General features: G+C 37.5%; 1 protein-coding gene across 4 annotated transcripts in view; it reads right to left on the minus strand.

Annotated features, from left to right (window-relative positions):
- Positions 1 to 257: 257 nt before the first annotated feature.
- Positions 258 to 16,194, minus strand: part of LOC118201287 (uncharacterized) — a 144,607-nt gene continuing 128,670 nt past the window's right edge. For all 4 annotated transcript variants that reach the window (XR_015041233.1, XM_085817065.1, XM_085817064.1 and 1 more), the window contains one exon: positions 258 to 438. Coding sequence is in view for 3 of the 4 variants with exons in the window: in XM_085817065.1 (XP_085673191.1) it covers positions 298 to 438 (141 nt within the window). In the remaining variant the exon portion in view is untranslated. The remainder of the gene's footprint in view (positions 439 to 16,194) is intronic.

Below are 16,194 nucleotides of genomic sequence, written 5' to 3' on the forward strand. Positions count from 1 at the left end.
TGTAAGTCTAGCTCATTCAATTCTTAGGCTTAATAGTAGAAAACGTGGCATAATTTGAAATAAGCTTAATCTTTATTTCAAATGTTCTTAACGATTCCTCTAACATTCCATGTTTTTGAGTTTTATTAAAAACACTTACACATCATGAAAAATAAAATGTTTTCCCTTAAAAAGTATTGCAGTTAAATTCTTTCGCCCTATTAAACCATTTTAGTGCCTAAATATAAGTATTTATTAAAGAGAAAACGTTCAAGCGCTACAATGTTCAAGCGCTACACTTTATTGTTTATTCATTAATTACAGTGCTATACTCCGGAGTTTTCGGAAAGCAGAATCTATGTCATCTTGAGAGAGGTCTGAATGCAGGACACAACGAGCACGGTTGCTAAGCCATGTCGACACTTTAACTGTGACTTGTTCCTCATCTCCTTCTTTTACCTACAGACAGAAAAGCGTAACATTATTTGAACTGTTTACAATACTTGACTCATGGATATTAAAATATTGTTGCTTATTCTTAGAATAAAATCTAGTGATATTGAGAACCATTTTAATATTAACTAATTCTAGTCTGAAAGTGAGACATTATATTACGAATAATAAAAGAACTCCCGTAGGAAAATGTTTATTTGAAGCTTAAATAATATTATTACAGTTGCCCGCTAATAGCAGCTATTGCCTGACTCCTTCGAGGAAGATCTATTATGTTTGTGTAAATACTTGTACATATTTATTACTCTTCCTCCTGTAGAATGAGGAGCAGCTGTGCATTTGTTTTTAGAGTAATTTGGTAAGGCTCACAACCAGCGCTCAAATTCACCCCAAAAATGCTGAAAGGGGATGAAAATGAAGCCGATTGTCTCCCAGTCCAGTTTCATTCACACTTATTTCCTCAAACCGTCCAGTTATTAACTTTGTAGGGTTTATATTTATTTTAACTAACATTTATATTAAGTTTAAGCTATCTTTCCTGTCAAGCCTTTACTTTGCCCTAGAACTGCCAATGCCAGAGTATGTAAATCACAGTAGAACGCGCAGAGTATTCAAATTTTAGCAGAAGTAATTTGAGTTAAATAGAAGGGAAACGAGATTTGTAAGTGTGCTTCTTGATTCACGAGAGTGAAGGTTGCTTGGTAGAAAGTTTAAGAACCGCGCGTTTCGATCTGTGTGCCTATTTCGACAGTTAGTTGAATCTTTCAACTTCTTAATCAGAAAGTTTTCTGAATCTCAGCTGTATCTTAGAACGCGGTTAAGATAGTTACAATTATAGAGCCTCGTAGATAGTGACTTCGTTAGTTATTCATCCTGCCATTCATTTTTAGTTGTACTTTCTTATTTTTGTTTAACCGCCAGGTCGGCGTAGTTTGTGAGCGTCAAGTGAACGCAACTATAATTTCTAAAGTGAAATAAAAAGGGATTAAACCCTTCTTACGAGTTTGTGTAATTTCCAGTTCATAGCAGTCACTACTACTGTTGGGGACAAGTTGGGGCCACGCAACATCACATTGGCGCCCGAACACTTTACGAACTGAAATGGCCGAAAACTGGATGGAAGCTCCTGTACAATTCCAACAACAAGAAATGGAGAACCAATTAGAAGGATTTGGATACCTGGTCCAGACGATGAGAGCATCGATCAAGCCAAACGTCAATTTCGACGGAAAAAATTCGGGGGCGATATTTTTAGAAGGCTTAGAAAATCATTTCCAGCTATACCCTGTGCCAGAAAAACAAAAGGTTGCCATTGCCATGTCTGCACTAAGAGGACAGGCCTCACTATGGTGGAAGAATATAGGGAAATTTTTATTAGGGGAATTCGGAGGCCAAACATATACCTTTCAAAATTTCAAAAGATCATTATTAAAGGCCTTCCCCATAGTGAAAGACCGAGCAAAGCTAGAAGCTGAACTGTATACTTTTTATCAACGTAATATAGAAGATTTGACGGACTTCATTCTGCGAAAAGTTAAGCTGATAAACATGCTGTATGGGAAATGCATGAAAAAAATGTAATGACGCAGAGATTATTGAAATAATCTTACCAAGATTACTACCTGCTGTCCAAGATAACGTCTAAATCCGAAACCCAAGCACCTTGCAGGAACTCTTCGAGTTGGCGGTCAAGTTCCAAAATCACAGAATAGCGGAAAAAGCTAGAGGGGCATCGTATTCTCAAAGTATCCGAAGGCAATCTTCAGATGAGCAAACCAGAAACGCAAATCGCTCTTATGGGGGAAAGAGCTATCAAGCTAACTCAACGAAGCTCGAAGGTCAAGGCCCAAAAAGGAAATTTGAAAACAACCGTCCGCGTACCCAGAAGACAGAAGTTAAAAGGAAAGCTTTAAAAGGAGTAGAGGGGCCTGTAAAAGCGAAGGTCCAGACACTGGAACTTTCGAAAAAACCCGCAAGAAGATACCTAAATATGGTTGCGGTAAAGAACTCACAATTACCGATTATACAAGTCCTGTTGGCGATGTACCAGTAGAAGCCTTCATCGATACAGGGGCAGAAGGTAAGTTTATGAGTGATATTTTTTTTAAGAAGAATTTTAATAGGTTACGATTATTTAAAAATGAAAACACAGAAATCATAACAGCGCAAGGACAAACTTGTCAATGTATTGGAAAATTATCTTTAAAAATACAGGTTCAAAACGAAAGCCTTAAAGTATTAACTTTTGTAGTAAAAAACTTGCACAGGCCACTTATTTTAGGTATGGAGTTTTTAAAAGCCGCGAAGGCCAAACTGAATTTTCACGAAAGTTCTATTGTGCTGGAGATGGATCGGAGGGTGGTGGAACCAGTGGAACAACCGCAAGTCGACCTTAGCCATTTAAATGACCATGAAAGCCAAGCCATCCAGCAAGTGCTGAGTACTTTTTCAAACTTATTTTCAGAACGGCCTGGTAATTGTCAAATTATTACGCATGATATTCAGTTAATTGCCGACAAAACCTGTAGGACTAAACCTGACCGCTATGATAAACAGAAAGAGCAAATCATAGAAGAACATATTCAGGAAATGTTAAAGAACCAGATAATAACGCCCATAAATAGTGAGTATGCGAGTCCAGTCGTACTATGTAGGAAAAAGAACGAGTTTCCTCTTTCGGATAAAAGGGCTTGGCGGTTTGCTATCGATTACAGAAAACTTAATAGTGTTACTAAATTCCCAGTTTAACCTTTGCCGGTTATAGAGGAAACAATTAGAAAGATTAAGTCTACGAGATACATGACTATATTGGACTTAACGTCTGGGCTACTCTCAAATAGCTATGAGACCCGAAGACATACATAAAACCGCGTTTATAACAAAATCGGGCACTTATGCATTTTTACGCATGCCCTTTGGGTTGTGTGGGGCCCCGTCAACATTCCAGAGAGCTATGGACATTGTTCTAAAGGCCTGTCCTAGGAAAATCGAATTTAATCTATCTAGATGATATAATTATAACGAGTAGTACGTTGGAACAACATATTAAAGACCTGGAAGAAATTTTTAAATTATTAAAATCGGCCGGTCTTACAATTAACGCATCAAAATGCAAGTTCGCGACTAAAGAACTTAAATATCTGGGTTATAAAATTTTGCAACAGGGTATAGAAATTCAGGATTCAAAAATAAAAGCCATCAAGAATTTCCCACCTCCCAACACCGCCAAGAAACTTTCTTCTTTCCTTGGGTTATGTTCTTATTATCGGTCGTTCATAAAAGATTTAGCGAACATTGTTGAACCGTTGTTAGTAATTAAAAGAAAGAAAAGTAAGTTTACGTGGACAGCAGAGGCAAATACTGCATTTGAAAGGTTAAAAGAAGCACTCATCAATGCCCCTGTTTTGAAATTCCCGGAAGGGGACGAAAACCTGGAAATTGCAGCAGATGCGTCGGACTATGCCGTAGGTGCGGTTCTCATGCAAAATGGCGATCCTTTGGCATTTTTTAGTAAAACTTTAAACTCTACGCAAAGGAATTATACAGCTATAGAGAGAGAAACATTAGCCGTATTAATGGCTGTACACGAATTTCGAGTTTATTTCGGCAAAGCGCCAGTAACAGTTTTTTCGGATCATGCAGCTGTTGGTAGACTTTACTCGTGGAAAAACCTAACGCCCAGGTTAATAAGATGGGCTTTAAATCTTCAAGAATATAACCTAATAATTAAATATAAACCGGGTAAGGAAAACAATGTTGCTGACGCACTATCTGGAATAAAACTGCATGAGGAAGGTAATGAACTCAAATGCGCTGTGTTGACTTTAAAAATTTTACCATTCTAGACAAACAATTATTGCTGAATTGAAAGCTGATCCTGAATTTGGAAGTATCTATGCGTATTTGAAGGACCCTGAAAGCTTTGAACACACAGATATCGATGCAATAAGAGCAGAAAACTATGAAATAATAGATAATTTATTGCTTTATACGAAAGCAACAAACGAAAATTTCGAATATAAACCACTTATCCCAGCCTCGCTTCGATTAAGCATTTTGAAGGAATTACACGACGCGAAAACAGCGGGTCATTTCGGGGTCAGAAAGACTTTAAAAATGGTACGAGAGGCGGTATATTTCCCGCAATTATACAAAATAGTAACTGCGTATGTCAGGTCCTGCAATCAATGTCAATTAATAAATGATATTAATTACAGCCTGGCCGGGTACTTAAATAGCATTCGCGCTACATTTCCGAATAAAATTTTATTCATAGATCTTCTTGGTCCTTTCCCCCAGAGTGACTTAAATAAAAATCGTTTTCTTTTAGTATTTGTAGATCATTTTTCAAAATGGACAGAAATTGTTCCACTTAAAACCCGCGTCAGCCAAAACAGTCGCAGATGCATTCTTACACACATACATTTTAAAATACGGTGCACCGATAAAAGTCATTAGCGATAACGGTAAACAAATCGTTAGCCAAATTTTTGAAAACATTTGCACTGGACTTGGCATACGCCATATCAAAATGGTTCCGTATAGACCACAGGCAAACATCGCAGAAAGAGTTAATGAAAATATTGTAAAATTAATTAAAATTAATTGTAAAGTTATGTTAGCACACATCATAAGCGCTGGGATGGCTACATAAATGAGTTAGCTTATGCTTTAAGAACAGCAAATCATGATACTACGGGAAAAACTCCAGCAGAATTATTTTTAGGACGTAAGTTAATTACGCCACTAGATAAATTATTCTTTGTGCAACAAAGAGAGGAAAAATTGAAATAAAAAGATATACAGAAACTCATTGATCAGGCGGTTAAAAGTTCGGATACGGCAAGAAATAGACAGAAACTGTACTATGATCGAAAACGCAGTGAAGCAGATGTTAAAGTTGGGGATAAAGTGTTAAAGCGAAAACTTTCTTTATCAAGTGCCCCGGACAATTTCACTGCAAAGTTGGCTCCAAAATTTGAAGGCCCCTATGTAATTCAGGAAATCAAGGGAGTCGTATTGTACCTTAAGAACCAGAGAGGGGAAATCTGTAAATCAAGTTCCGACCAGGTGAAGAAATATTATAATCAAAATTATTTTGAAATCCTTAAAAGTTTCTTGCAGGACTTAAGCGCAAAAGAAAAGAAGGTCCTGAAGTAACGCCACCCGCTCCACCACCCAAGAAGCAGAGAACAGAAGAGGAACCTAGCCCTTCTATAAGTCATTCTAGGGTCCCGAAAAGAAGGAAGGAAAATGGTCAGACTTCAGTATTCAAGAAATCAACGCCGCCGCGTAAAGAATCTTTGGTAAATAGGAAAAGACCAGATACATCTTTCCACAGTAGAAAGTCTGCGTCGAGGAAACCACTTCCAGGGCCAGATTGTCAGGAGCAAACAAGGCCGCCGTTCACGAGAAGAAAAAGACAGAAGGAGGAACGAAAAGATTGGCACCAACAGAAGAAATTCAAGCAAGATTCCAGACCGGAAGCCGCCAAGACCAGCCGTCCAGGGGCAAAACGGAAAAGACAGGAACCCGAAGACTACTACCCCAAGAGGCCGGCGTACAGAGGGCGAAAAACATTGTAAGTTACCATGGACGAACAAAAAACCCAAAGGCGAAGATTGACTTCCATGAATTCCATAACTTGGGATCAATTCTGCCAGAAGAGGATGTCAGAGTTCCAAGCATCGAAAACTCAAAGATAAGTTAAAATCTTCTATAAATTTTTCCTTTGGTCTGAAATGTTATGCATAAATACGAAGTTCTATGTGTTGACGGAAGTCAATTTGTCTCGGTTGAGACTTAGTTTTGTTTTACTTTATTTAGCTAAGGCAAAAGCATTATTTTCTTTAAGTGTAAAATCTAAGAGCAAGCAGTTCCTGTTGGTCGAAAGACTAATGCTGTTATTTTAAAGCCAAAATTTGGCCGAAAGTAAAATAACTTCGTATTCTTGTATTAATCAAAAATTTAGTTTCAGTGCCGCAAGCTTGGCGAAGAAAGCGTGAAGTAAAACTTTATTTTTATCTTATTCATTTTATGGTAAATTGTAAAAATCATATGTATTAGAATCTTGTAAATATAGGTACATACTTGAAAGTTATGTAAAAGCAGAATTTAGTCTAGAAGCATAAAATTTTAGATGCTAAAATTAAATGCTCGAAAGAAATGAATTCAAATTTAAGTATTAAACTGTAGATAAAATCATGCTTTAGAGTGAAAGCCTGCATGTCTAAAGAAGAATGAGGGGGAATTAGAATGAATGTGTTTTGTAGGGTTCTCTACCTACACTTGAATTTTAAGAATGTTAAACATAGCTCATCGAGTTTCAGTATGTCGATTAAGGTGTGTCTATTTGGTCGTTGAATTCTAACAAATCATTGTGGTTAGGGAAAGTATCGTAATACAAAAACACGAATATTCCCGTTTGACACCCCACATGGTGGAGAACCAGGCTAAAGTTAAATTCATGTTTGAATACTTGAATGAATGTGAATTAAGCAGTTAATTAAGGAAAATAAAAGGATCGAAAACGAAAACTTTATCCAGTGTTAAGAAAGTGTAAATCATAATGTATTTAGAAGATACTGATATTTATTCCTTCCAGATGATGGAAGGAAGAGAAAAGACTGATTGCTGAAGACCAGAAAGGATCCTGTAAGAAGAGATGGTAATTTTTATGTATGTACAGAAATGATTCTGATTTTTGCGAAAACAGTTTGTTTTATGCAAACGGGGCTCTTGAGTTTTAGATCAGAATGTGGAAACTTTTTCAACAGGTCGTTTCTAGGACCTTCTTCCAAGTTTACCAAATTCTGGCAGAGGCAAATGTAGGGTTTATATTTATTTTAACTAACATTTATTTTAAGTTTAAGCTATCTTTCCTGTCAAGCCTTTACTTTCCCCTAGAATTGTCAATGCCAGAGTATGTAAATCATAGTAGAACGCGCAGAGTATTCAAATTTTAGCAGAAGTAATTTGAGTTAAATAGAAGGGAAACGAGATTTGTAAGTGTGCTTCTTGATTCACGAGCGTGAAGGTTGCTTGGTAGAAAGTTTAAGAACCGCGCGTTTCGGCCTGTGTGCCTATTTCGACAGTTAGTTGAATCTTTCAACTTCTTAATCAGAAAGTTTGCTGACTCTCAGCTGTATCTTAGAACGCGGTTAAGATAGTTACAATTATAGAGCCTCGTAGATAGTGACTTCGTTAGTTATTCATCCTGTCATTCACTTTTAGTTGTACTTTTTTATTTTTGTTTAACCGCCGGGTCAGCGTAGTTTGTGAGCGTGAAGTGAACGCAACTGTAATTTCTAAAGTGAAATAAAAAGGGATTAAACCCTTCTTACGAGTTTGTGTAATTTCCAGTTCATAGCAGTCACTACTACTGTTGCGGACAAGTTGGGGCCACGCAACATCACACCTTTATTTTATAAAAGAATTTGTTATCGAGCAGAAAAAAGAAATTGGCCTGATCGAAACTATTGCTACAGAGTAAGCATAATGCAGCTCTCCAGGACTGCTTTATAGTCATCGGTATCAAGATTCCAGGCGCAAAATTTAAACAATCAAGACGGAAAAAAAAAAAAAAAAAAAAAAAAATCCATCCTGTCATCACGAGAGTTTTAACGTTACTGTTAAGTAACGTTCCCTTAGTATTACCTATATTCTCCCACATCGACTAAATTCTACAGCATATAATAAGATTCTTTACTCAACAAAATGTTCCATTAGCAATACCTGTATTTACACACATCGATTAGATTCCACAACATTTTATATGATTCCTTACTCAAGAAAATATTTTTTTTTCATTTTTTTCAAGTACCTATTGGTGACACGCTTTACGCAACTTTTAATCGCTGGGCAGCATTCTTTCAGTGACTACTGGGTTATTGCAGTGTTATGTAATTCTGTTTCTCAATTTAAATTTATCAGTTTTTACTGTTTCTTAATTCAGTTTTTTCAGTAATGAAATTTTATTAATTTGATTTAATTTATTCTATTTAAATTGTTGAAAGTTAATTTTTTTGTAAGCTGTAATTTGTTAACTTTAAATTTAAGTTTGTTACTGTTAATCTTTGCATCCTTTAAAGTGAAGTTTGGTTAACTTTTAATTTTATTTAAGAACTTAAATTTACGAGTACTTTTGGTTTTATTTGTACTGTTCTGTTTGAGGTTGTTTAGGTTTGAAACTTAAATTTATTTAACTCTTAAAATTTAAAGTTTTTGTTTGTTACACTTGTTTGGTGTGTAAATTTAATAAGCTTTTGTTTAACGTTTACCTCTCTTTCTGGTTAAGTTTATGAATCCATGTTTTCTGACTTTGGTGGTAATGTTGATTTAGGCGTTGAAGAAACTTAATTTTTAAAAATGATCACTCATCCGAATAACTGTGTAATTACAGTATTTTAAATAGAAAAAACTTTTTTTGTGTATTTGATTGAAATGAATTTGTCAAGTATTAGATCGTAAAATTCAGTACCTATAAATGAAAATTATATAATAGATTTATTTTTCCACAAATTGTTGGAAGGGAAAACCTTCGTATTCGCAGAATTTGGGGAGATACTATTTTTCTTATCTCGGGCAGTTAGCGTCCCTGAATTCCTTTCTAAACGTTTGGCCATATGTTTTTATTTACATATTCTGTACCCTTTATCGCAAAGTTCTTTTGTATGCATTTGTTCTACGAGGGATTGCTTACGGAGGGTAGGTAGGTAGGTAGGTTACGGAGGACTGGAACGCCTGGTGTCTAACAGAGGTAAACAGGCATGTGTTCCAAACCTTCCTCTAACTACGGCAAAAGCTTCCTGGAACCACACGAGGCTGCACCAGGAGATTATTGAGGTTGTCAGAGGGAAGTACATGGCCTTACAAGGGCATTAGTGGGATTGTATTACAGTTTGAAGAGGCAATCTGTGGTGTTACATATAGTAGGTAGTTAAACTAAAAATACTTGGATAATAAGACGTACGCATAAAAAAAACATAAAAATGCATAGGCAACAATACACAAAGCACAATGCGTAAAATGCATAAACAGAGAGCACAAAAAACAGGTACATACACATAGTCACTTAAGGCACAAAAAGATAAATGGAGTACATGAAGTCACATGAGAGCTGGAGCACAATATTAGTGTAAGGCTGTAAGGATCTTAAGTTTTACTAACGTTTATTTTATTTTAAATCTTTACTATCACTTCTTATTTTCTACTTCCGGCCAGAATTATAAGCGTTAAGGTTTTTGTGCAAAGTTTGTCTGGCGAACGCCAAGTATTTAAGTTGTGGCCTTTTGCCAAGCGAGAGAGAGGAAGCAGTGAGTTCGAAGCAGGCCGCTTACCTTAGAAGTTACGCAGTTGCTTGTTGCCTTCCAGGCCAGAGGTTTTAATCCTCTTGATAACTTTTAAACGTATTGTAGTGTTCTCAGTTATCTGTACTACATACGCCTTCCTGTTAATATAAGGCCAATCTTCCACGTTTATTATTCTAAAGTTAAATTAGAGTTTAGTTTTATTTTTATACTTTTACGTTAGACCCCGAGTAGCGGGTCGGTGTATTCCGAAGTACGGAAGTTATTGTATATAGAGAAAAATAAAGGGTTTTGTATACCCTTCGTCTGTATCCTGTCTACTTACCACAATTAGTGAACATAGCTTTAGTAAGCTCTCTGTTCCGAGTCAGGTCCTTGTATGTTCCCGAAGAAGGTAAGAAGGAACAGTGACCCTGATAGTGGCGCCCAACGAAGAAGAATAACCATGGCTGAGTTTCAAGAAGAATCTGTGCTGCCTGCAGAAACGGCTCAGAATCGAGAAATGCCAGCTGCCGCCCTGGAAGGATTTGGTTACATCGTCCAGACCATGCGCGCTTCGATGAAACCAGAAGCATCATTTAATGGAAACTCACCGGTAACCAGTTTTTTGGAAAAATTAGATGACCACTTCATGCTCTACCCCGTGCACGAGTTTCAAAAAGTTACCTTAGCTACCAGCGCTTTGAGGGGCCAAGCGCTTAACTGGTTCAAATGTATAGGCAGAAGTCTCTTGGGTCAAGCAGGAAGTCCCACCTATACTTACGAAAATTTCAAGACTGCCCTACTAAAAGCCTTCCCTGTTGTAAGGGATCGTGCGAAATTAGAAACGGAACTTTTCAGTATATATCAACAAAGAATCGAAAACCTCTCGAGCTTTATTTTAAGAAAAATTCACGTTTTCAAGCTCTTGTATGGAAACCGTCCGGATCCTGAAATAATTTAAGTGATTTTGCCGAGGTTACTACCCCAAGTGCAAGACTTTATTGAATTAAGAAATCCGACTACACTGGAAAAGTTATTTGAGCTAGCAATCCAGTTTGAAAGTAGAAGAACGGCGGACGTCGAAAGAAGACGCCAGTATCAACAGCGAAACCAATTTGGTACGCTAAGACTACAGCAAACTCAAGCACATGGCTACGGAAAAAAAGCGAATCAGTGGGCAAGGAAACCCGAGCATTCAAAAACAGCCGGCGAACGTCGACAGTTCAATAGCAACCCAGGAAAAAAGTCTCAAGGCCAGGGGAAAAAGAAGGAAAGCACGGAAATGAAAAATAATTTAAACTAAAACGGATTTCTGCTGACGGGAGGGTGCGGAAATCCGAAGGCCAAGAAAACCCCTCTTCCTACAAGTTAAATACAGTAATGGTGAAAAATTTGACTCTTCCGAAGATTGAAGTGTTGGTGAATAATATCCCAGCCACCGCACTCCTGGATACCGGCGCGCAGTGTTCCTGTGTGGCAGAAGAGTTTTTTAGGAAGTATTTTCGCAAATACCGCATATATAATGCGGATAATACGACAGTGTTAGCGGCGCAAGGAGAAAAATGTAAGTGCGTAGGTAAAGTACCTTTGTATATCCGTATCAAGGACGACCAAGTAAAGGTGATGTTTTTTATAGTAAAGAATCTGCAAGCACATTTAATTTTAGGAATAGATTTTCTTTCAGAAGCACAAGCTACGCTGGATTTTAATGAAGCGTCCCTTAAGCTGACAATGAAACCAGTTCGTACAGAAAACGCTGAACCGCCGATGTTAAAACTTGACCACCTCCCTAATGACGAGCAAGGAAGAATCCGACAAGTGGTAAGTGAATTTGCTTCGTTATTTAGTGATATTCCAGGATTTACTCAGGTTACTAACCATAGTATTGACACCGGAGATGCAATGCCAGTTCGTCAAAAACCATACCGGTATGATAAGAATAAGGAAAAAATTATAGAATGGCATATTACCGATATGCTACGTAAAAAGATCATAACGCCCATCTCAAGTAGTTATGCTATCCCGGTGGTTTTATGTAAGAAAAATAATGACTATCCTTTGACGCATCCAAAAAGATGGAGATTCGCTATTGATTACCGTAAATTAAACTCCATAACTAAATATCCGGTATATCCGTTACCGATTATAGAAGAAATTCTAAGGAACATAAAATCAACCAAATTTATGACGACTTTAGACTTAACGACTGGTTATTTTCAAATAGGCGTGAGGCCTGAGGACGTGCCTAAGACTGCTTTTATAACCAAGTCTGGCACTTATGCATTTTTGCGTATGCCGTTTGGCCTTTCAGGGGCCCCGGCAACATTTCAGCGATGCATGGACATTGTGTTAAGACCTGTTCTTGGAAAGTCCACATTTATCTATTTAGACGATATCATTATTACTAGTGATAATCTCGACCAGCATGTACAGGATTTAAGACAGGTGTTTTCTTTATTAAATGAGGCCGGTCTAAAAGTTAATGTCGGAAAGTGCAAATTTGCAGCCCCTGAATTAAAATATTTAGGTTACAAAATATCTCAAAAAGGGATCGAGACAGATGAATCAAAAATAATCGCTGTACAAAAGTATCCGACTCCAAACAAGGCAAAGAAGCTCTCTTCTTTTCTAGGACTTTGTTCATATTATAGGTCCTTTATAAAAAATTTTGCAGCTATTGCTGAGCCATTATTAAAATTAAAAAGGAAAAAGGCAAGATTCTCGTGGACGGCCGAAGCCAATAGTGCTTTCGAAAAATTAAAACAAGCATTAACGCAAGCCCCTGTGTTGAAATTTCCTGAAAAGGATGAGAATTTAGAAATTTCAGCGGATGCTTCGGATTATGCGGTAGGAGCGGTACTTTCGCAAAATCAGCAGCCCGTGGCATTTTTTAGCCGAACTTTAAATCAAACACAAAGAAACTATTCCGCGACCGAGAGAGAGGCACTTGCAGTTCTGTTAGCAGTGCAAAAGTTCCGAGTCTATTTTGGAAAGGCGCCGATAACAGTGTACTCTGATCATGCGACGGCAACTAGATTGTACTCAGGGAAAAATTTATCCCCCAGGTTAATAAGATGGGCACTCAAGCTGCAAGAATATAATATGGTAATTAAGCATACCCCTGGAAAGGAAAATATCGTAGCAGATGCCCTATCAAGAATTAAAATAGACGAACAAGGAAATACCGTAAAAGTTGCAATGCTGACAGCATGTACAATAAATTCCCGAGAAACTGTAATAACCGAACTGGGTAAGGATCCTGAGTTTGGAAGCATTTATGAGTATTTGAAGGATCCTGAAAATTTTAGCCACCAAGATATTGTGGCGATAAGAAATAGGGCGGCCCATTACGAACTAATAGATGGTCTATTATTCTATACAAAAACTACGAATTCCAACAACGAATTTCGACCTGTTATCCCAGCTAGTCTTAGATTAAATATCCTGCAGGAGCTCCATGACAGCCCTTTAGCTTCTCATGCTGGTATTCGAAAAACTATCCAACGCGTACGCGAGGCAGTCTAATTTCCTGAACTGCAAAAGTTAACAAGGGCGTATGTCCAGTCCTGCCCAACATGTCAAGCAGTTAATTATATTAATTTCCGCCCGGCCGGGTTTCTAAATAGTATTAAATCGGAATTTCCAAATGAAATAATTGGCATCGATTTATTGGGCCCTTTCCCAAAAAGTCAGTTAAACAAAAGTCGCTATCTCCTTGTTATAGTTGATCATTTTAGTAAATGGACCGAAATTGTTCCCTTAAAACGAGCCTCCGCGAAATTAGTTACGGATTCTATTTTAAATAAGTATATTTTAAAATACGGGGCGCCCCTAAAAGTTATATCAGATAATGGTCCTCAATTTGTAAGTAATATATTTGAAGACATGTGCCAAAAACTGGGCATACGTCATTTAAAAATGGTCCCGTATCGGCCGCAATCAAATTTAGCGGAACGGGTCAATAGAAATATAGTGAAAATTATCCGTAGTTATGTTCAAAATTTTCATAAAAGCTGGGATAACTATGTCAATGAATTTGCTTTCGCCCTTAGGACCGCAAAACATGATACAACGGGCAAAACTCCTGCTGAGTTATTTCTAGGCAGAAAGATTATAACACCGTTAGATAAATTATTTTATGTGCAACAAAGAGCCCCAGAATTTAAAATGGGTGATATAGAAAAACTAATAAAAGAAGCAAAAAAGAATACGGAAGTAGCACAAAGAAAACAGAAGCTCTATTATGATTTGAAACGACGGGGAGTAACTTATAAAGTAGGGGACGAAGTTTTAAAAATTAAGCATTCACTTTCTTCAGCACCAGAAGATAAAACTGCCAAATTTTTTCCACGATTTGAAGGACCATATGTTATAGAAAAAATAACTCACGCTGTTGTAGTGTTAAGAGCCAGAAATGGTGAAACCTGTTCCGCAAACATTGATCAAATCAAGCCCTACTTCGATCGTAATAAAATGCAAATCTTTTCAGATCTTTTGCAGGATCCGGCACGGCAGACACCGCAGGTACAAGTTCCAGAGGTGGAAAAACGACAAGTACAAGGGCAAGCCAATGAGAGACAGAAGCAAGTGAAAAGAAAATTGCCCCGCGGAAAAATTGAAGGTAACAAGAAAAAGAAGCCGTTCCACCGTCCAGAAAACAGAGTTCACGAACACCCCCAGAATGAAGAAGAGAGAAGGACGACGTATGTGAAGAGGACCAGGAGAAATGACGGCAACTATAACCCGGCTCTAAAACGGAAGATCGACTCATCCGACAGGACTCTCCGCAGTAAATGTAGCCGAACTGCGGAAGGGCCATCAGCGGCGGAGGAAAAGTTACAAGGAAAATTTGAACGGCCAACAACGAGGTCCAAGCAGGCACACGACAGAAGTTTCCCGGTTCCGCCAAGACCAGCTGCCATCAAACGGCCAAGACCACAAGCAGAGGACAAAAAGAAGGTATTCAAGGGTGACCGAATTGGTGAAAAAAGGAAGCTTCCAGAGGAAAGCACTGAAGGGCGAGCCCGTACAAGAAGGAGGATAAATCACACAACTATCTGCAATACCTTTAAAGACTGGGCCCAGAAAAGGATGTCCGAATATCACAAAGATAAGTAAAATTTTATGTTACTTGGCAAACTTAAGTTAATCTTTCATTCTTACTGCAAGTGGCAGATTTCAAGAAGTTTTACCTCATGCGAGGTCTACCTTTATCGCCAAAAGGGCGAGAAATCAGTTACCGATTTTGATATTATGTTTTTCAATTACTCGCGCGTAAAACTAAAGTTGATGTATAATAGCGTTGTGTAAGGACTTAAATATTGTAAAAAGTTATTGTATAAATTTTATTTAAAACATTCTAGCAAGAAAGAAGTTTTAGTCTGAAAGACTTTTTGAAATGTAGTATTTCAATGTAGAAAGAATTGGCACTTGCTTTGAAAAGAATAGAAGTTAACAATGTACTACTAATGTATGTTTCCAAATGTGTAAAATTAACGGCATGTTAATATGTTCTTATATACAATCTGAACTGTTATTTTAAATGTTAAGAAATACCGTGATATGGTAAAAGTGAAAGTAATGTTAAATTTTTTTTTTTTTATTCGTGTGACTGTAAAAAGACTAAAGCATGGCGAATATGTGTTAAAGGTTGAATGATGTAGTTAGGCTCTCTGACGCTACACTTTAGAGTTAGACACTTTCAGAATAGTACCTCAGGGTTTAGAGTTGAAATTAGGGTGTGTTAAGAGGTCTTCTTATGTTGAATTTTAACACGTTAGTGTTTTGATTGTAGGAGGAAGTGTGGAACACGTAGACAGAAACACATTCGTGTTTGGAGTTCTTTTACAACACATGTCAGAGAGCACGGGGAGAGATAATTAAAATAGTCATGAACAGGTAAACAGGCATGTGTTCCAAACCTTCCTCTAACTACGGCAAAAGCTTCCTGGAACCACACGAGGCTGCACCAGGAGATTATTGAGGTTGTCAGAGGGAAGTACATGGCCTTACAAGGGCATTAGTGGGATTGTATTACAGTTTGAAGAGGCAATCTGTGGTGTTACAGATAGTAGGTAGTTAAACTAAAAATACTTGGATAATAAGACGTACGCATAAAAAAAAACATAAAAATGCATAGGCAACAATACACAAAGCACAATGCGTAAAATGCATAAACAGAGAGCACAAAAAACAGGTACATACACATAGTCACTTAAGGCACAAAAAGATAAATGGAGTACATGAAGTCACATGAAAGCTGGAGCACAATATTAGTGTAAGGCTGTAAGGATCTTAAGTTTTACTAACGTTTATTTTATTTTAAATCTTTACTATCACTTCTTATTTTCTACTTCCGGCCAGAATTATAAGCGTTAAGGTTTTTATGCAAAGTTTGTCTGGCGAACGCCAAGTATTTAAGTTGTGGCCTTTTGCCAAGCGAGAGAGAGGAAGCAGTGAGTTCGAAGCAGGC

This window comes from Stegodyphus dumicola, chromosome 5 (genome assembly GCF_044657685.1).
Source record: "Stegodyphus dumicola isolate Sdum_Otavi_A_Nest chromosome 5, ASM4465768v1".
Taxonomy (NCBI): Eukaryota; Metazoa; Arthropoda; class Arachnida; order Araneae; family Eresidae; genus Stegodyphus; species Stegodyphus dumicola.